The 19,789-nt window shown below is 33.3% G+C and overlaps 1 protein-coding gene across 14 annotated transcripts in view; it reads left to right on the top strand.

The window, feature by feature from the left end:
* SLIT2 (slit guidance ligand 2) overlaps nt 1-19,789 on the top strand; it is a 259,333-nt gene that overhangs the window by 208,561 nt on the left and 30,983 nt on the right. For 13 of the 14 annotated variants that reach the window (XM_032187221.1, XM_032187217.1, XM_032187213.1 and 10 more), the window contains 8 exons: nt 2,274-2,342; nt 4,995-5,066; nt 5,315-5,386; nt 6,782-6,853; nt 9,173-9,336; nt 15,668-15,792; nt 15,921-16,018; nt 17,396-17,535. In XM_032187221.1, the coding sequence (XP_032043112.1) occupies nt 2,274-2,342; nt 4,995-5,066; nt 5,315-5,386; nt 6,782-6,853; nt 9,173-9,336; nt 15,668-15,792; nt 15,921-16,018; nt 17,396-17,535 (812 nt within the window). The remainder of the gene's footprint in view (nt 1-2,273; nt 2,343-4,994; nt 5,067-5,314; nt 5,387-6,781; nt 6,854-9,172; nt 9,337-15,667; nt 15,793-15,920; nt 16,019-17,395; nt 17,536-19,789) is intronic. The other variant, XM_032187220.1, reaches the window with a different exon arrangement.

Below are 19,789 nucleotides of genomic sequence, written 5' to 3'. Positions count from 1 at the left end.
AAAATTGGTTTCATTATCTACTTTGAAAAAATGGTTGCAAAACTGAAAGAAATAGTTGGAAATTATTGACAAGAAAAAAATTTTGGTCATATTATCATCCTGAGATACAAATTGCAATTGTTTAGTATTAAATTATTAATCCTTCATAATGACTGGTTAACATGGTGCTTGCTTCAGAAGACATCATAACTGTCTTTTAAATCACTATAACAGTTTTATTTTTTTAGTGCTTGTTGTTATATATAAGATTCTGAAATGTCCACTAGTAATTTGGTGCTTAAAAGCATCCAAAAAGAATTGATCATAAATTAAGAGAAATTACTAAGAGTTCAAATTAGCATACAGCTATATAAGCCTGTAACTTTTTTTTTTTTCTTTTTTTCTAATAGAAGATGACTTAATTAAATATAGTCTGGCATAGTAAACACAATTTGACAATGTAAGGGTATCAATGCAATGTAAAATTAAGCGGCTGAAGAGAGATACTTTTGGAAGTGCAAGTGGAACCCTGACTGTGACCGAAAACTCATTTGTGTACAATTTTGTATGCTTTAATTAGTGTCTAAGCATGCAATTTAGCATATTTTTCAAAAGGATAATGAAGGTGGTTCCTGTTAGGAGTTGCATACTGATTGATTATTCTTGTTCATTAGCATGCATAACCCTTCCAAGATGTACCCTTCATGTATTTTGTAAAATATCTTAATAGTTGCTTCATTTGAACAAGCAGGAGTTTTTATCAGCCAAGTGGATACTTGTAGTACTTCAGTTCTAATGAAGCTAAAGCAATATATCCTAATTTATCTGTCTGATAGAATAATTTCCTCCGAATGCTCATTTCTTGGAAAAGTTTAAATGTTGTGGGTTTTGTTTTGGTTTTTATATTTTAATAATTATGTCTGTGGTTCATTCACCACCATTTATGTAAATCCATTAACATAAGCAGACATTTTGGATTTGGCAAGCATCCAGAAAGAAGTCAGGGTCCGGGAGGAGAGGGCAAGGAGGTTGATTAGATGTAGGTTATTATTTTTTGGCCTGGCAATCCATTAACTGTGTTTGGACCCATCCATTTAGTTAAGTAAAAGTTTCCAGAGATGTTACAGCATACTTAAAAGCATTAAGCTCAAAATTCATCTAAGAATGTCTGTAGCCAAGACTGCTATTAACTCAAGTGTGTTGCAATCATTTGGATTGCTAAAGTATCTTCTTTGTATAGAGATAATGAGGGCATAGTTTTCAACTTGGGTTCCAGGAGACACAAGCAATACCACCTTAATGCCACCATTGGCAAGTTTAACCCTTTTGAGAAACTAACAGCCTTTTATGTTTGTTCCCCTCACTGTGTGCCCTGTATCAAAGAATTGGTGCATTCAGCAGTTCCTAGAATCTCTAAACTACTTGCCCTGGTTACACGAAGAGCTCCTCCACTTTCACTTTGTAATTTCTGGCTGCACACTGGAAAGCTTTTTAGGCATGACCTGTTAACCTTCCTTTTCCTGTAATTCAGGTTTGATGGCTCTGCACCTGTTAACTAACTCTAAGGATGAGCAAGTTTGTTATTGAGAGTTATGAGCATGGAATATGAGCAAGTAATGTAATACAGGCTCTGTAAACCTACAAAGAGGAAGAAAAAAAATCAAACTTTTCTAGTGAAGGGTAATTGATTGCTGTCTTTAGTCCATAACATACTGCAGAGGAACAGGCTTGTGATATATCATTTCTGACACACCATGGGAGACACAGGGAAAAATTATGGAAGATGACCTGAATTACAGGCATGACAAACGAATTTGCTCATATTCAGAGCTGATACCAGCCCCATGCTCTTTCTACATTAAAGGACTACGTCTTAAATTTAAGGTTGTGTTCCTGCTTGCAATAGCTCAAAATCCACACTTAATACAAGTCATATGTGTCAAATTTTTGCTTTTCCTTTCACCAATAGGTGTGTATAAAATAGAGCAAATAAAGAACTCAGTTTGCAAAGCTTTTAAGAATAACAAAAATTACTATGTAAGGGTTAACTGTTGATATTATTACATCATAATATCTGATAGAAGAGTATTTGCATCTTAGGCTACAGATCCTCAGTTGTGTCTCTAAAAAACAGTATTTTTACTCAAGGGTTCTTACAAAATGGGAATATTCATACTAAACTTTCTGTACTGTTTGATTTTAAAATTAAATTACTGCATGGAGATGCTACTGTTGTAATGAGGAAAAAAAAAAAAAAGAAAAAAACAACTCTTTATTTTATTTTTCTATTTTAGTTATTTGGATGGAAATCAGTTTACCCTTGTTCCAAAAGAGCTTTCCAACTACAAGCATTTAACACTTATGTAAGTAGTTTTATAGTTTTATGTCATCCTTTTCTACTGCTATGGAAACAAAAACAAAAAATCCCCTACTTCATCATATGTTTTTAGTTGTAAGAAAAAACATGAAATATATTATGCCCAAACATATTTTATGATGGGATCACGTCCTACATATGACATACTTGGTCACATTTTATAAGCTGGGCTATTTCATTCCAGTCATTACACCACAGAGTAAGTAGTTAACCTGAAAAGAGATGTAATATCTTACAAAATGTGTTAAGGTAATACAGTATTCTGTTATGCAGCTTCATAAAGGCACTGAAATTATTTTACTTATAAAAGAAAGATTCAGTGGTATTTATACAGGAATAGCACTTGCTATGGTTGTGACACTTGAATATAACCCCTTTCTGTTTCTCCAATAATATATGGTTTAATGACTGGAGAGCTCATTTAGAGCTCCTTACTATTACTGATGCACTCTGTGATTTGAGGCAAATCACAACCTGCTCCAAAATTTATTTCATCCACTTCATGAAAGATTTGAATATGATTTCCGTACCCTAGAATAGCAAAGAGGGAGAAACAGGAAGACTGTCAATGTAAATGTCTGTAATTCCTTTGTTAGCACCATAAAATTTGCACCAGCTGAGGTTGAACTGCATAACATTCTGAAATCACTTGTGGTTTCAGTATAATCAGAAAACAAGTAACAAAAGTAGGGAATAAGAAAATCCCTTAAATTTCTTTTTGACTGTTTTTTGAGCTTTGATGCTAAAATTGAAAATAGTTTGGCATTCAAAAACAAGGACTTGATTTCCTTTATTTACCTTGTGCTATGCAAAAGTGGTCATGGTCACAAATTTAAAAAAGAGATGCTTCCAAAACTTTTCATATTTTGCCAGTAGCATCAGAAATAAAAAAGAAAGAGAAACAGAGAAAGAGAAAGAAAGAAAGAGAGAGAGGGAGAGAAAGAGAAAGAGAGAAAGAGAAAGAGAGAAAAAAATAGAAAGAAAGAAAGAAAAGAAAGAAAGAAAGAAAGAAAGAAAGAAAGAAAGAAAGAAAGAAAGAAAGAAAGAAAGAAAGAAAGAAAGAAAGAAAGAGAAAGAAATGAAGAAAAAGAGAGAAAGAAAGAAAGAAAGAAAGAAAGCAAGAAAGAGAAAGAAAGAGAGAGAGAGAGAGAGAGAGAAACCTGCAATATTCTCAAACGTATACAGTGCATAGTGTTTTCCCTGAATAACTCTGTGAGTTATTCAGGGAAATTATGCAAGATCTGACTTGAAGCACATAAAATATAAACTTTGGAATCTTGGTACATACAAGAAACAAACATAGATTGGACTGCATGCAGTAATAATGTCAGTGGAGACTGGTAATGTGACTGGATATTAAATTAATTAGAATAATACTGTCATGGCTTCCATCACAGAGATTGTACCTACTCCTTTTCTATTTTTGACAAACATAGTCAGAAATTGGATAATTTTACCTCTTAATCAGAAAATACACATAAACTATTTAGCAGACAGCCGTAGTACAATAATTGATAAACTGAACAATAAACAAAATACAAAGAAGGTGAGTATTAACAGTCTCTTAATACCAGACTTGTGGGGGTACATTATTGTCATCTCTTCTGAATGTATCTTCGTACTGCTGTTTGGAATTTAAGAATGTTCCTCAGCTGTGTTTTGAAAACCAAAACACTATGCATAGTTCTGTGGCTGAACTTGGAATCACATATGAGTCTTCTGAGTTCCAGACTAACATGGAAAATTTTTTTCTAACTTCTTTCTCATATGAATAGATTGCACTGTTATACGTGGTTTAGTATGTTTATTATTATGAGTCAATTGTCTTACATGCTTTCATGAAGTTTCAAGTGGAGAAATATGTATACTGCACTGCTATTCAACAGTACTCAAAGTTAAAATACCAAGGTCCCCTCAGAAACAAATGCTTAAACAGATTTAGAATTACATTTCACCACAAAATACAGTAAACAGCAGTGAAATAGCCAGCATAAAATGAAAACTAAAGCACAATATGAGAATAAAGAAAGAACAGACATTATTTAAATTTAGTACAGCTTTTTCAAATCTTCTTTGAAGCTACCATCTTTGAAGCTGCCAGCATACCACTCCAGCTTCCATCATACTCACACTTGAGATTTTATTCATTAGAATATTGAACAACAAGATGTTAAGGCTATAAATCTTAGATAGTGTTCTTTATAATAATAGCTCTGGGCTTTGATGTGTTCAGCCTGTAATTGTTAAGGAGATTACTATATGATACTTACTCAGGTGTCATTAAGGATATGACTAAAATGATTTCAACTTTAAAACATCACTTTTATTTCTATACTTGGGTTCATGTAGGATTGCATTATTAACTCAGTAGCATGATGGACATTGCTGTTGTAAAAGAATGCATCACGCTGCTCTTTCATCTGTGTTGAAATGAAAATGCTTTTCATTGATCAAGCTAAACACTTGCTGGGCTTGTATATGGCATGTGAAAATAAAAATGTTTGCTGCTTTAAATATTGATACCAATTATGATACTACTTCTACTAATAAAAGTAATGTGTCTGCCAGTTTAACTTCCAGTGTTTCAGGACATGGGCAGTCATTTTAAGGTCTGAATTTCTGAATTTATTTTTTATAGAGATTTAAGTAACAACAGAATCAGCACTCTTTCTAATCAGAGCTTCAGCAACATGACTCAGCTGCTCACCTTGTAAGTTTAAACATGTAACAATGACACTTTGGAAGCATTACAGTTGTTTGTTTGTTTTTTGTTTTGTTTTGTCTTGTTTTCTTGGAAAGAAAGGGCATTTTGTTAATATTAAAGCTTGCTTGTTGTGGAGGCTGTAAAATAACTTGTTTCCTAACGACCTATGTGCGCAAAAGCTGTTATGGCCTTATTCTGCATTCTGTTTACTGAATGCCTGATTTACCTGCTGACAGGATTTTGTATATTTTCAGAATTCTTAGTTACAATCGCCTGAGATGTATCCCTGCACGGACTTTTGATGGGTTGAAATCACTTAGGTTGTTGTAAGTATTATTTTTAAACCATTGTTATTTTCCAGAATTTTTATTTGCATATAACAGATAACAAATCTGTATGAAATTACTGGATTTAAAAATCTCTCAAGTATTTGAGAAGTGATAATTAATTAGTCTTGAAACTCCTTAGTGATTTCATTCTGGGAAAGTATACTATTAAAGAGCTGCACAATATATAATACGACCCTGGACAACATGTATACACAAAACCCTACACTTTATTTTTCTGCTTTTTAATCATGACTGTATCTCTTTTTTGAGTTGTATTCTTGCCTGTTATAAGAATTATAGTCTAACAAAAATGTCATACACGAATTTTCATATATATAAGTATTTTTGCAGCTGTATTTTGAAGATATTTATTCCAACAATATCTGTCTTTATTGTTTCATTTAATATTTCCATCAGGATCAACTATTCAAAACCAATAAAAAATGTTTTGATTCCAAGAAAACATTCCACTTTAGCACTAGAAAGAGCATACTTGAAAGGGCAGTGGGAGAAGCAGCAAAATGGAGCAAAGGAAAATTAAATAATGGTCATTCTAGTTTACACATTCATTAAAAAAAAAAAAAAAAAAAAAAAAAAAACTGCAGAAATTCTGTCTCAAAAGTCCCCAGTTCAGTCTGTAATTTTTGTCTTCATTTGAGTAGCTTCATTGAATAGCTTAGGTGGATTAAATGTCTCAAATGTCTCAAGAATGGCATTAAGTGTGTTTACATAAACTCATTTTTTTGATGTAGATGTGGATCACGTCTTAACAATGATTCTGTATGTGCTAGATATACATGTAAATGAATGAATTTAAATAATAGGACATACGTTTCTGTGCAGGTTTGCTACAGCAGACAATATTGATACTTAATAAGGTTTTTACTATTAAAATAGTAAAAACTATCTTACTATTTAACTATAATAGTAAAAAAATATATATATTAAAATAGTAAAAACCTTATTAAAACCTTATATAAAACCTTGTAAAAAACTTTTTCTATCAACCTTAGTAATTATATTCATGAACAGTCGATACCTGTATTTTCTGTGCATTGATGGAAGATAAAAAATGCATGAACCAAATTAACAGGAATTTCAGGGAACTGCTAAAAAAAGCCAGAAATATGTCTTCAGCCATACCTAAGTCCAGTAAGTACTTTGCAGACACCTTTGAATTAAATAAATAAATAAATAAATAAAACATATCAAATGAAAATATAAGATGAAAAAAATCAAGTGATAAGTAGGCTGCTGATTAAAGCTTAAGTAAACAAGGCTGGAAACACAGAGGAACTTGAAAAATATGAAAAGATGCAAACTGTTTACAAAAGCTGTAATTTCTGAAATTAATTTGCTGAGATTTATACATTATTTTTTTTTCTTGTTAAGGTCTTTGCATGGCAATGACATTTCTGTTGTTCCTGAAGGAGCTTTTAATGATCTCTCAGCATTATCACACCTGTGAGTATTCAAATGATAAACATAAATGATTTTATGTTATGTTTAGCAAATTTCATACAGTTGAACAAAGACAAATGCAAAGGCTTGCTCTGGAACAGCCCTAGCAGAGGCTGGGGACAGAACAGATAGCTAGCAGCTCGGTAGAAAAATCCTGGACCTTCTGCTGGGCAGGAAATTGAATGTCAGGCATGTGCCCTCATGGCAACGAAAGCTAAAGATGATCTGGGCTGAATTAGTAAGTGAGCAGCAAGGTGACTGAGGAGAGTGGTCACTCACTTCTGCTTGACCCTAGTAAGGACACATCTGGAATATATGTTTAGTTTCTCCAGTACAAAGTAGATGTGTATGGAACAGAGCAAGTCCACAAAAGAAGTAGGTAAGGTGGGGAGGGTGCTGTGAGTTGTGAGAAGTTAAAGGAACTGGTTTTATTTAGCCTGGAGATGGAGATGTCAAGGAGGGACCTAACAGCAGTTTTTAAACCTTTAAGGGAATTATAGCAATGATGGAGACAGGTTTTTCTCAGAGGTTGCAAAGTGAAAGATAAGAGTCAATAGTCACAAGCCATAATAAGGGAAGTTTCATTGACATAATGAAAATTTTTTCACCTTGACAGTAGTTTAGCTTTGGAACAGGTTGCTTGGAGAAATGGCAGAATTTCCCTCCCTGGAAATTTTCAGAACTCAGCAGGACACAGCCCTGAGCAACTCTGCTCTGACTTTGAAGTAAACCCCACTTTGTTCAGGAGGTGGGACTAGATGACCTCCAAGAACCCCTCCATCCTAAATTATTCTATGTTTCTGTGTTGGTGTTTGTTGACGTTAAATTCATGGAATCTGATTTCAGAATATCATCTGAAGCACTATTTCTGTCCTTAATTTTCAATGGGAACATAGATTAGAGCTGTATTTATGGGTAGTTATTAAATCCTTTTTTTCATTTAAGGAGTAAGCTGACTAGTGCCTTTAGATGTACCCATTTTTGATGTTTCTGGATAGCTGTGGTTGTTAATAAAATAAAATAAAATAAAATAAAATCTGCTTCTAATTCAATAGTGGACTTTTACATTTAATTTGTCATTTCTCAGAAATTTGATGAGCCCAATCAAGCTTTAAGTCATTGATCAGTCATTCAAATGCTACTACCTCATCTACATTAAAATCAGTAAAGTTTACATAGATTTGCTTGTCTTTGCTGATATTTTTTTCTTAACGTTTCCAATTATCCTTGCTAATATTCTGATTTTAGCAGAGCCAACTGCTCAGTTCACGCTGACATCAGGTTGACATTCACTCTTGTGAATATGGCCTGGACAAATTGTAGGTATTTCTCTTTACATGTGAATTTTGCTATTACACAACCATATTACCAGGTCTGATTTTTGTTAATGCTCTGACTAAAGCCTGAATGAACATGTATATGTATATATGTGTATTCAATTTCTTCTGTTCATCTGGAAGCCTGTAGCAATAATTAAGAGGGCTCAGTGTGGCAGAAAAGTGTGTCTGTAGTAGTTTCTACCACCTTTGCTTTTGCTTGCCAAGGATTTTACTCCCTTTCTTGAAGATCCCCTTATCCAAAGTTGTGGAACAATCTGAAAGAAGCTCTATGATTATTTTATTGAAATGAATATGGGTATGTCTTTATAGAAAAACAAAATAGGGGCTTAAAAACCTTTAGAGTAATTAATCCCCAAAATCCCTAGCTAAATTATTTTTTAATTAAGAAACAATCAAATTTATTTAAAGAAAAGGATTTAATTTCACAACAGGGCATCTCTTATGTAAGGGGTAGTGTAGTTTTATTTATGTATACTGCAGAGATCTCTTACAGAATTCTGCACATAGTTGTGAATTCAGTGGGAGATCTTGAAAGAGGAAATAATTAAATCAAATTTGGAATCTTAGAAACAGATGGTTTGTACCAGCCTGAGAGCCATAAACTGAAAAGGAAAATATCTGGGTGGAACTTTGTGGGGCTGCTTTGGAAGAAATATTTTATTCTTCCTAACTTATCAGTATCAGTTTCATTCCGATGATGCAGTTGATATTGCCCATTACATATCAAAAGTGACACAGAGCTAAGTTTACAGAAATGCAGGTAAGAATGGCTAGGTTCTTTACCAAATTTATTGTTAAAACTGTTACTTCTTGATTTAAAACCTAAACATAGACACTTCATGCACTTACACTTAGGGTCAGTTTGGTGGAAGAAGGTATGGTTTGTGATTTGAGATTTTTGCCAACCTCAGTTTTCTGGGTTCTCTTTCTAAAAACAAACATTTAAAATTGTATTCCGTTTTTGTTTATCTGTTTTCCAAAGGGCTATTGGAGCAAATCCTCTTTATTGTGATTGTAATATGCAGTGGCTGTCTGACTGGGTAAAATCAGAATATAAAGAACCTGGTATTGCGCGTTGTGCTGGCCCTGGAGAAATGGCAGATAAACTTCTACTCACAACTCCATCTAAAAAATTTACTTGCCAAGGTACTGTTGGTGATTGCTTATTTGTTATTTAGATTTATAATACACTTTTTTTTTACTCTTTTTTTTTTTTTTTTTTTTTTTTTTTTTTTACATTCATTTACAGTTGTGCATATTATCCTTAGCATAAGCCATGCACAAAAACTTTGTTGAATGGAGCAAGAGATGACTGCAGCTCAAACATTAATACAATCAGGCAAGATCTGTAAAACCAGCTACAGTGTTTGGAAGTCCTCACTGATTTGTGTCCTTCTCAGTACTCACTCTTGTCATCATTTCTCCTCATACTTCTCTAGCCATTGATTCCTTTCAGGAATTGTATTTATTTTAAAAACTTCTGTGACATTTTGTTTTGTTTGCTTTTTTTTTTTTTTTTTTTTTTTTTTTCCAATCAAGAGAGGGAGAAAATAAGTCTAATTTCTTATTTGCAGTGTAATACTCATCAGTATATAGATGTAAATAGGTAGCTGGTACTGTCTCTTTAATGAACTAAAATTTAAACATCTACCTTCTCTTAACTAAAGAATGTCCTTTCCCTTCAGACTGTTTACAGTAAAAACTGTAAATACAACTGTAATCCTTGCAGTCTGCATTATCTCAGTGGTATGTAATTGCATCAATATGCCCAGAATGCTGTTTTCTTTGATGTTTCAGAAGAAAGCCTAAAATACACAGAATAGATAAAAGATGTGATTACCTCTAGAAGTCTCATTCTAGATGTTATTATATAGGTAGGTTTCTTGGGGATTGAAACAAGTATTTATCTCTGTGTTGGTACCAATATTATTGGCACTTTTATGACAACTTACATTATTTCTGTTTAATTCTCAGGTTCTTTTTCTGAACTTTAGTATTTTTTGTCTTAGAACAGTATCTTTTTTATTCATATGTGAGAGTAGACTTAGTTTGTTTTGCTGTTTAATCTTCCTCAATTCTCTCAATTTCTCCCCTTTTAAGTATTTTGGATGCACGCCTTCTGCTGTAGCTTTATTTTTTCAGATTCAGGCTTATGCTTGTAAGTTGTCACTAAGCTTATAGTTATTTTTGAGGCATCAGATAAATATGATCTTATTTTTGTAGAAGTAACTTATTCTCAGAGTATAGGTAGTCATTTTTACGTGTTCATCTGTTAATGAATTATCAAAGGTAAGCATTATCAAAGGTGTAAATTCTTCCTTAAAAAAGCATTGGGATGTCACCAGAGTTAGCTATCATCCCAAGTTGTTCCTTACAACGTTCTATTCATTATGTTCATTCTTCTCTCATTAGACTTTCTGTGAAAAATTGTTTTTGTAATCAAAAAACACAGGAAATCCAACCCATTATTTTGTATGAGATGCTAATTAATTATCCTTCCAAATCCTTCTTAGAATTTTTCAATAGTATTTCTTTGAGGTCATACCTGTGTTAATTGCATATGACACTCATCTTTTGCAAAGTTCCTTGGTATGATTTTAGATTTGGTGGCCAGTCCAATCATTTTTTCAACAAGCATCCACAGAAGAATATTATTGCAGTTATGCTTTTATTACACATTGTTGTAGGTATATAAGTGAAATGAAGGACTTTTTTGGTTATTTTCTAACTATGTCATTAAAAAAAAAAAAAAGTCACCCCTTCCTACAATCATTATTATTTTTCTGTCAGACATTCCATATAGTACATCTTACTTCCTCTTGCCCATCAGAAAATATCCTTTGCCCATCAGAAAATATCCCCTTATGCAGGGAAAGTATTGTATTTCTTTCACTTCCAGGAATAGAAATCTGGTACTATGGGTACCTTTGCGATAAATAATTTTCCTGCCACTGTTCTTCTGTGAAGATGTCATAATTACAGATTGCCACTCAGCAGCTTTTCAATGACAAGATGTCCCTATAAGACATTATATGTCTGTTATCCAAAGATAAGTAATTTTTTCTTTTGCTTAGAATCATAGAATCTCCTGAATTGGAAGGGACCCACAAGGATCATCAAGTCCAACCCCTGGCTCCACACAGGACCACCCAAAAATCAGACTATGTGTCTGAGAGTGTTGTCCAAATGCTTCTTGACCTCTGGCAGGCTTTGTGCTGTGACCACTGCCCTGGGGAGCCTGTCCCCACCCTCCCAGTGAAGAACCTTTTCCTAACACTCAGCCTGACCCTCCCCTGTCACAGCTCCATGCCATTCCCTTGGGTCCTGTTGCAGTCCCTAGAGAGCAGAGCTTAGAGCGTGTCCCTCGACTCCCCTCGTGAGGGAGCTGCAGGCCGCCATGAGGCTTCCCCTCAGCCTGCTCTGCTCTGAGCTGAACAAACCAAAGGACCTCAGCCACTCCTTATACATCTTCCCCTTTAAACCCTTCATCTTTGTAGCCCTCCTTTGGACCTACTGCTAGTTTTTCTTATATTGTTGTGCCTTAAAATTCACATCGTATTTGAGGTGAGCCCACACCAGAGCAGAGCGGAACAATCCCTTCCTTCAACCAGCTAGCAATGCCATGTCTGATCCACACCAGGATACGGTTGGCCCTTTGGCTACCAGGACATACTGTTGACTCATAGTCAACTTGCTCTTAACCAAAATCCCCAGATTGTGAGGCTCTCTCAAGCCTCTCGTCCCTCAATTTGTATGTATAGCCAGGTTTACCCCTTCTCAGGTGTAGAATCCAGCACTTAACTCTTCTTAAACTTCATATCGTTGGTGATTCCCCAGCCCTCTAATTGTCAAGATCTCTCTGCAAGGCATCTCTACCCGTGACAGAGCCAACAGGTCCTCCCAATTTAGTGCTGTCTGCAAACTTAGTATACCTTCAGGTCTTGTGTCCAAGTAATTTATGAAAACATTAGAGAACTGGCTGAATAGGAATTAGAAAGATGCTATATTCCTATTAAGAAATAGTTGACTTTTTTTTTTTTTTTAACAGATATATATCTGTTTATTTTCTGCTATTGCGTACAGACTAACAGGCAAAATGTGTAATTCCCTCCTATCAGTACCTCTGGATTCAGTTCAAAGTGAAATTGGTGCTTGAATTTGAATCACATAAAAATAGTTTCCTGTGAAAATGAGCATTTTAAAATGAAGTCTCAGTTATAAAATTCCATAAATTTAATTTATGAAACTTTATGAACTACTTTCCTCCAGGAACCATCTTAGTGTTTTCTCCTTGCAGATGTTTTTTCTAGGTTTATGGGCTTTTTTTTTTTTTTTTTTTTTTTTTTTTTTTTTTTAATGTGGCCTCTAACAGATTCTCAATCTTTTACTCCTTTACCATCCATGCCCTGCTTCTAGAGATTCCAGGGCCTTGTGGTTTTCTGATACCAGGTAAGGTTGTAAGTGATGGAATGGGTGATATGTTTAAGAACAAACCTTCTGACCTTCCTTTTGTGAACCTCAGACAGACTTCTTTCCTAAGACATGCATGTTTACTGTTTGTTTCTCCCTTTGATGAATTTAGAACTGACTCTTCATGATATATCATTTAACATAGTTGTATAAAAAGGTTTGTATTTTAAAAGTATAGATTTAGGGTCTGAAAAATGCAGTTGAAATGATCATTGCCACTGCATTGTACTGAAATCAGTGTCTTCATTAGCAGTTGTGATATAAGTGACTCTGCAGATACTGATTTTGAGGCCATTTGCAAGAGCAAATAGGGGCTCCTGAGTCATAAAAAGTCAGGATTTCAAGTTTTCGTTGCAAAGGTTTTGCTAGGATCTGGTCTTGGGAGAGTTTATATTATGCTTTTTTTCAAAAATATTAGACAAATAAATGAGTGTATGTGTATATTTATCAATAAAATAATATGCATTTGGTTTTTCACTCTTTATGAAAGAACAGTGTTTATTTTGCTTTTATTTTAATTTTTTTTTTTTTTCAGTTATGGCTTATTCAAGGATATATATATATTTCTGCAGTGTTAATAGTTAAAAATAGGGTATTCTATTTCATACAGAATATTTTCTTTTCATATGCAGGTCTTTTAACACATGCAAGCAGATAAGGGAAGGAATGATATAGTGAAAATTAGAATAGGTTCCAGAACTTCCTTTTCATTAGACTTGAGTAAAAAAAAAAAAAATCTAAAACTTTTTTTTTTTTTATCTTATAGCTGAAAAATGATAAATCAAATTGATGTTCATTTTCATTGGATCCTCCATACTTAATAATTTGAAATAAATGCTTATGATACAAAATCAGATCGGTGTTGTTTACTATCTTGCTGGGAATCATGTTCGCATTTGCTGGCTCTTTTTCAGAAGTGAAATTTAGATTGCTAATCCATACAGGAAAATAACCTCAGTTACTGAATATTTTTTTATTTCATGCCAAATAATTGTCAGTTTATTTAATAAAAAGTAGAAATGAGGCCATAATGTTCACCCTAATCAGTTGAGACAAGGAAGCAGAGACTTTAAGGCTACAGAACAGTGTTACAATTTATCTTCTTTTAGGTATGTGCTTCTCACTCCATATATTTTTCACTGAACATTTTAATACAATCTATCAATAACCATAAATAGTCTACAGTAAATAGGCAAGAATTTCTGTAGGTCAATTCTGTGGTTTTTGTTTCAACTCACCTACCTTTACTGTTTGCTGCTTTAACAAATCATAATCAACTATAGATTTTTCTTTCAAAATAAGGTAATGAAGAAAAGAATAGTCAATGATCCATACAGATGGTGACTTTGGCAATTGTCACAAATTACCGTGTTCATCTCCTTGCATTTGCTTGCAAACTGTGACACAGATGGATACCAGCAACTGCAGATAAAAAGAAAAATTTGTCAGCCTATTCCCAGCATCCCTACTGTATCTTTATAATCATATGGCTTCCTTCCATGCCAGCTCCTTTTCAATGACTTATCTGAGTTTAATTTTCAAAGAAAAAAAATAAGAAAGTTAAGAGAATAAAGACAAAACAAAACAAAACTCACCATACCTTAGTAACAGTGACCTGTTGGTTTGAAAAACATTGCAGTCTGGCTCATTTTGATGAGAGCAATCAGGCAGTTCCACCACCAGTAGGTCTGAGAAGTTTTTTGTGTGTGTGTTTGTGTGTCTGTCACTGGAGAAACCACTGTTTATTCTTTGAAATTTACAAATTATCTGTAGATAAGTATAGATTTTTTTTCCATTGGTTAAATAAGAAAATAAGCTGGAGGCAATAATGTCATCAGGCAATAAAGCCGGAAGTAGTAGAGAAGGTGTGTTCATTCTCTTAATAGGCATTTGGCCAATTCAACCCTGTTTTGTTTTACAGTAATCAATCTTTCAATTTTCATAAAACATAAGGAAGCATTATTATAAGCAGGTGATTTCTAAATTTAGACAAATAATTAGTAATTTCTTTGGTTGTCTGACAAAAAAAAAAAAAAAAAAAAAAAAACACAACAATACTTGATGGTTTTTAATTTGAAAATTCAATGTGGGAAAAAAAAATTACAATTGTAAAGCAATGAAAAATAAATAAATGTCTAATAAATATTTGTATTATAGGGATAAGATTTATATACGCTAAAGATCTCAGTCACAGCTCTGTCTGGCTTGTGAAGCTTTAGATTTTGTCATTATTCATTTCTAAATTCTGTTGTTATAATCATTAATATAAGAAACACGACCACAGGCATTGATGGCAGTCCTCATTTGCACATAGATTCATGGTATAGTCTATGGCTATTTTGAGGCTCAACTAATGCAGCAATGTAAAGAACTGGGCTGACTTCGTAACAGAGCAAGCTGCAATACAGACCTACTTATGGTGAGATAGCTTGAACAATACAGTTATAGTTCACATTATAGTTCAAAACATTATAGTTCACAGACATTAGACCAATTTACAGGTAATTCTGCCAGTTCATTTTTGCCGTTAGTCCTATGTGATCCTGAAACAAACAATTAAAAAAAAAAAAAAACACAAAAACATTAAAAATTGTGTTCTCAGTAATACCACCAAGGGAGGGATTAGAAACTGCTATAGCTCTTTTTCTCATAGGCAATTTTTACCCACTAAAGGGACAAAAGCTGAAATTGTATTTTTCATTAAATAAAAAGGAAAGGTAATTATCATGGATCAAAACTGTGCAGATTTCAGATAATGGGGATATAGGAATCACTTTTAGGTCAGCTTTTTACTTTTTTAAAAATGATAATTAAAAATCAAACGAATAAAATTAAACCACAAATGTATTTGGGCACGTTAGAGGAATTATGGACAGTCAATTCATGTAGAAATACCACAGTCTAAAATACAAACGTTGTTTTAAAAATTAGAGCAATGCAAAAATATATCCTGTCAAGTATAAATCAGTGTTAGTTCGTTTATGACTATCACATTTGTATTTTTAAGGGCCCTTGGATGTTAATATTCTTGCAAAGTGTAACCCCTGTTTATCGAATCCATGTAAAAATGATGGAACCTGCAACAATGATCCAGTTGACTTCTATAGATGTACTTGCCCATATGGTTTCAAGGTAGGTGAATGAAGAGGAAAAAAATACTACTGAAATGTAAGCCTCTCCTTTTTAACATTTACAAGGAGTTTTAATTTACTCCACTAGAGTCTGTATTTTCTTAAATGATGTCCTTGTTCCCTGCATAGGGTCAAGATTGTGATATTCCTATTCATGCCTGCATCAGTAACCCATGCAACCATGGTGGAACTTGTCATCTGAAAGAAGGAGAAAAAGATGGGTTTTGGTAAATTGTTTTTAATTGTAATATCAGAATGGAAATCTGTTGACTCTTATAGTATATGAAATAACTTCGGTGTTAATCTTTGGGTTCTCTTTGTTAATTGCACCACAAAATCAGGTTTTCAGTGCTTCTCAAGTTTTCAGAACATGTTACTGTCCATGGAAAGCTAAAGCTCTGAAACTGTTAAAAACAACAAATGATTGTGATTAGTTGAGGCTTATCAGGTCAAGACAACATAGTATTGACTCCATTATGCTAATTAATAGCTGGCTAGATCCCTGCTGAAAAAAATCTCACAATTCATCTGTTGTTGTGTGTATTACTTCAACAGACAGCATGTAAATGATAAAATGTAAATCCCAGTGAAACAGAAAATTAATGATTCATTTGAAACTCACTATGCCAGCAGATAAACATGCTGTGAGCGTTTTTAATCTTGAGTTATTTAATCACACAGTACAATTACTCCAGATGTACTTCATGAATTATGAAATAAAGTTCTTTAGCATTCTTCTGTGAAATTATTAGTCATTTAATAATCTACACCTCAAGCTTGTTAAAAATGACACTTCAGAAAGAAACAATTCATTATCCTGCAATTCATTAAGACATTATTCTTATTTTTTATTCTAAATTCTGCCCAAAGATTAGTTTTCTATTAAAAATTAAGCATATACATCTCAATATTATGCCTCTAGAATTTAAAGTGACAATCACATCTCAGAATTTGACCTTTTTATTTTACTTGTTTAAATACTACATATTTTGAAAATTAAAGCAATCTTATAATCAAAGTTGCAGGAGTTATAGATACTGCAAATTGCATGTAAATGTATTCATGGTCATATTTGAGTGACCTTTTACATTTACTACCTTTTTATATATTTGTTTTGCATAAACATATGTAAAAGCAAAATAAAAGTTACAGCTTTGAAGAGTTTATATAGTCTTTGTTTTTACATTAATACATGTAAATACATTAATACTTGGAACTTTAAACAGAGCTTTATGATGGTGCATTTAATTGTCCATGTGTTTAAATTAAATTTTCCATGTGTTTAAAATAACAAAAATAAATAAAAGAAATATAATCTCATTTTATAATGTAACAGGTGTTTCTAAAGGAGTGCCCAGTTATGAAATTTAAGCTCCTTTAACTAAAAATAAAGGCACAAATTGTTATTGTTGCTTTTTTTCTGTAAATTAACATGTTAAAATATTTTGGTAATGTTTGTTATATGTTTTTTTAATATTATATCATCCATTTTCCTTTAGAGAGGATAGTGATTATGAATTAATGTATGTATTAATTACAGTATTTCTTGTCTGGTCTCCCCAGCTAAAAAGTTCGTGTGGTTGGTTTTATTTTCTGTTTTACAGGTGCACTTGCGCAGATGGATTTGAAGGTGAAAACTGCGAAATAAATGTTGATGACTGTGAAGACAATGACTGCGAAAATAATTCTACTTGTGTGGATGGAATCAATAACTATACTTGCCTCTGTCCACCTGAATATACAGGTAAGAGTATAAAGAGATTTACAGGTAATTCAAGAATTCCTAATAGAGAAACAGTCATGTTTTTCAGTTTGCAGATGAATTAGTGGTCATTCTACAATTGGTTTGAAGTCAAGTTTCCCTCGATATTTTTCTTCAGTAAGGCTTGTAGTCAAAAGTAGACTTTACACCCATTCGTTAATTCCTCTGTTTTGAAATTACATTTTGATATTTAAAAGTTCTTTCAAAATGTGTCCCTTACATCTGTTTACCTAAACCAACCAGTCCAGTGAAGAATCTCCCTAGTTGTTGAAATCTGAAAAATATTCTTCTTTTGCTTTATATTGTCCAAGCTGCTACCAGGGCAAAAAAGTATCCATCTGTGCCAGTAGGAAACTGGATTTGGCATCCCTAGATGCTGTCCTGCCCTCCTGTAGAAAGATTAATGCAGATTGTGATGCTTTCTGCTCTAGCACACAAGAAAATAGCATTATTAGAGTGTGCAAAATTGTTCATTTCTATCAATTGGCAGCCAGGCCAAAGCATTACCCTTTCTTTCTTTGAAATGGGGTCTCTTTTGATTATTTTCACAATCTCTGTGAGAATTAGGAACTATTACAACAGGAACACTGGAGAACAAGAATTAAGATCTATTGTTTCTGTTGATCTGTTGTTCAGTTTTTCTAGAAATCTATTTTCTGTCAGCTAGTGAACCACTAGAAGAATTCAGAGCTTCCATTCACAAAACTGTGATTTGAAATACATGACAAAGAAAAGTAAAATCCTCCATAACCTAGGAATTAGATATAGCTAGTCATCCTATATAGTAACTATAATTAATCCTATTTTGGCTGTCAGATAAGCTTTTGAATGTCCTCAGGGAATGGTACATTTGAGCATTGGATGACTCTGAGGAGAGGTGAACTCATGAAGTAATTTCATTTGTTGTAAACAAAATTAGCACCTTTTTAATCCAAGGTATTTTCATCATTAGTTCTGCAACCTACTGGATTACCCAAATGATTTAGGGCATTCAAATTTAAAGTCAGTATTTAAATCTTGGAAACCCACAGTGAGTGAAAATGATAGAACATCGGTAAGAGAAATGCAACTTCATAATCTAATATATGTATTTGTGCAGTTCTTATTCTGAGTAAATGTTTGGAAAAAATTTCTTCATGCAGAATGAGTCACAATACCTAAAGCAATACAGGTTAAAAGGTTAAGTCGACAGAATAAGATACATAAGAATAACTGGGTGGTCCACATCTGGAAAATTAGACATAACCTTCTGCTTAACCATACTCATTTGGCAGGTACTGTTACCTTAATACCTAGAAGCAACTGACAATTCAAGCCTTAGAAAAAAATAACAGGTAACAGCTTCAATAAGTAGTGTTAGATGTTTGTTATTTCTCGGATTATTAATATTTTAGCCATGTCTGAGTCAAGCTTCAGATTCCCGAGATTCAGTTGCCATCTCCTTTAAAAAGGATTGGATACTCTGCTGTGTAGGATGGTAGAGAGCAAACCAGTCACACCAGCTGAGTCTTCCTGTTTGGTGATATCATGCTAGGACGTTTCATGTACTTATTAAATAGCAGACAGTTCATTTGCACGCCCATTTCTCCTCAGCAGCTTCGCAGTTTTTTTGGCCTGTTACCTGTTTCTTCATTTTTGACATCGCTCTAGGTGCATTTGGACTGCTAGGGCCAATAGCTTGTTGTATTCACAATATCCCATGGGAAGGACTGCTTTGCCTTAAATACCCATGAGTGGATACAAAATTTATGTTTATGTGGTTTATGTGTGCTAGCCTAAAATTTTGATTAAGTGTGCTTCTTGTATTTCTGTAGTATTGTAATTGAAATGTGTGGTTTACATTTACAATTGAAACTTCAATTGTAGCATTATATATATATATATATATATATATATATATATATATATATATATATATGGTTAGACCAAAAAGGGAAGCATAAGGATTTGTAAAATATTTAACTTGATGTATTGCAGTTTTGTTTTTAGTTAAAATACAAGAAAGTGTATTTTTTAATTTGACTCATCACTGAGGAAGTGGCGATTACTTTTCTTTGAGGAGCCTGCTGTTGCTGTAGAACAGTTTGTGCCTAACTCTAAAGGGAAAATGCTATGAGTTTATATGGCAAGTGTTCTTGTTTCCTAACAGTAATCCTTGTAGAAAAACAGATTTGCTTTTAGAGATTCGATGCCTAGTCATAATTGTTACTGAAATCAGTAAGTCATGCGAATAGGT

Source organism: Aythya fuligula, chromosome 4 (assembly GCF_009819795.1).
Source record: "Aythya fuligula isolate bAytFul2 chromosome 4, bAytFul2.pri, whole genome shotgun sequence".
Taxonomy (NCBI): Eukaryota; Metazoa; Chordata; class Aves; order Anseriformes; family Anatidae; genus Aythya; species Aythya fuligula.
The sequence above is the reverse complement of the archived record's forward strand: the minus strand, read 5'-3'. Positions and strand labels throughout refer to the sequence as shown.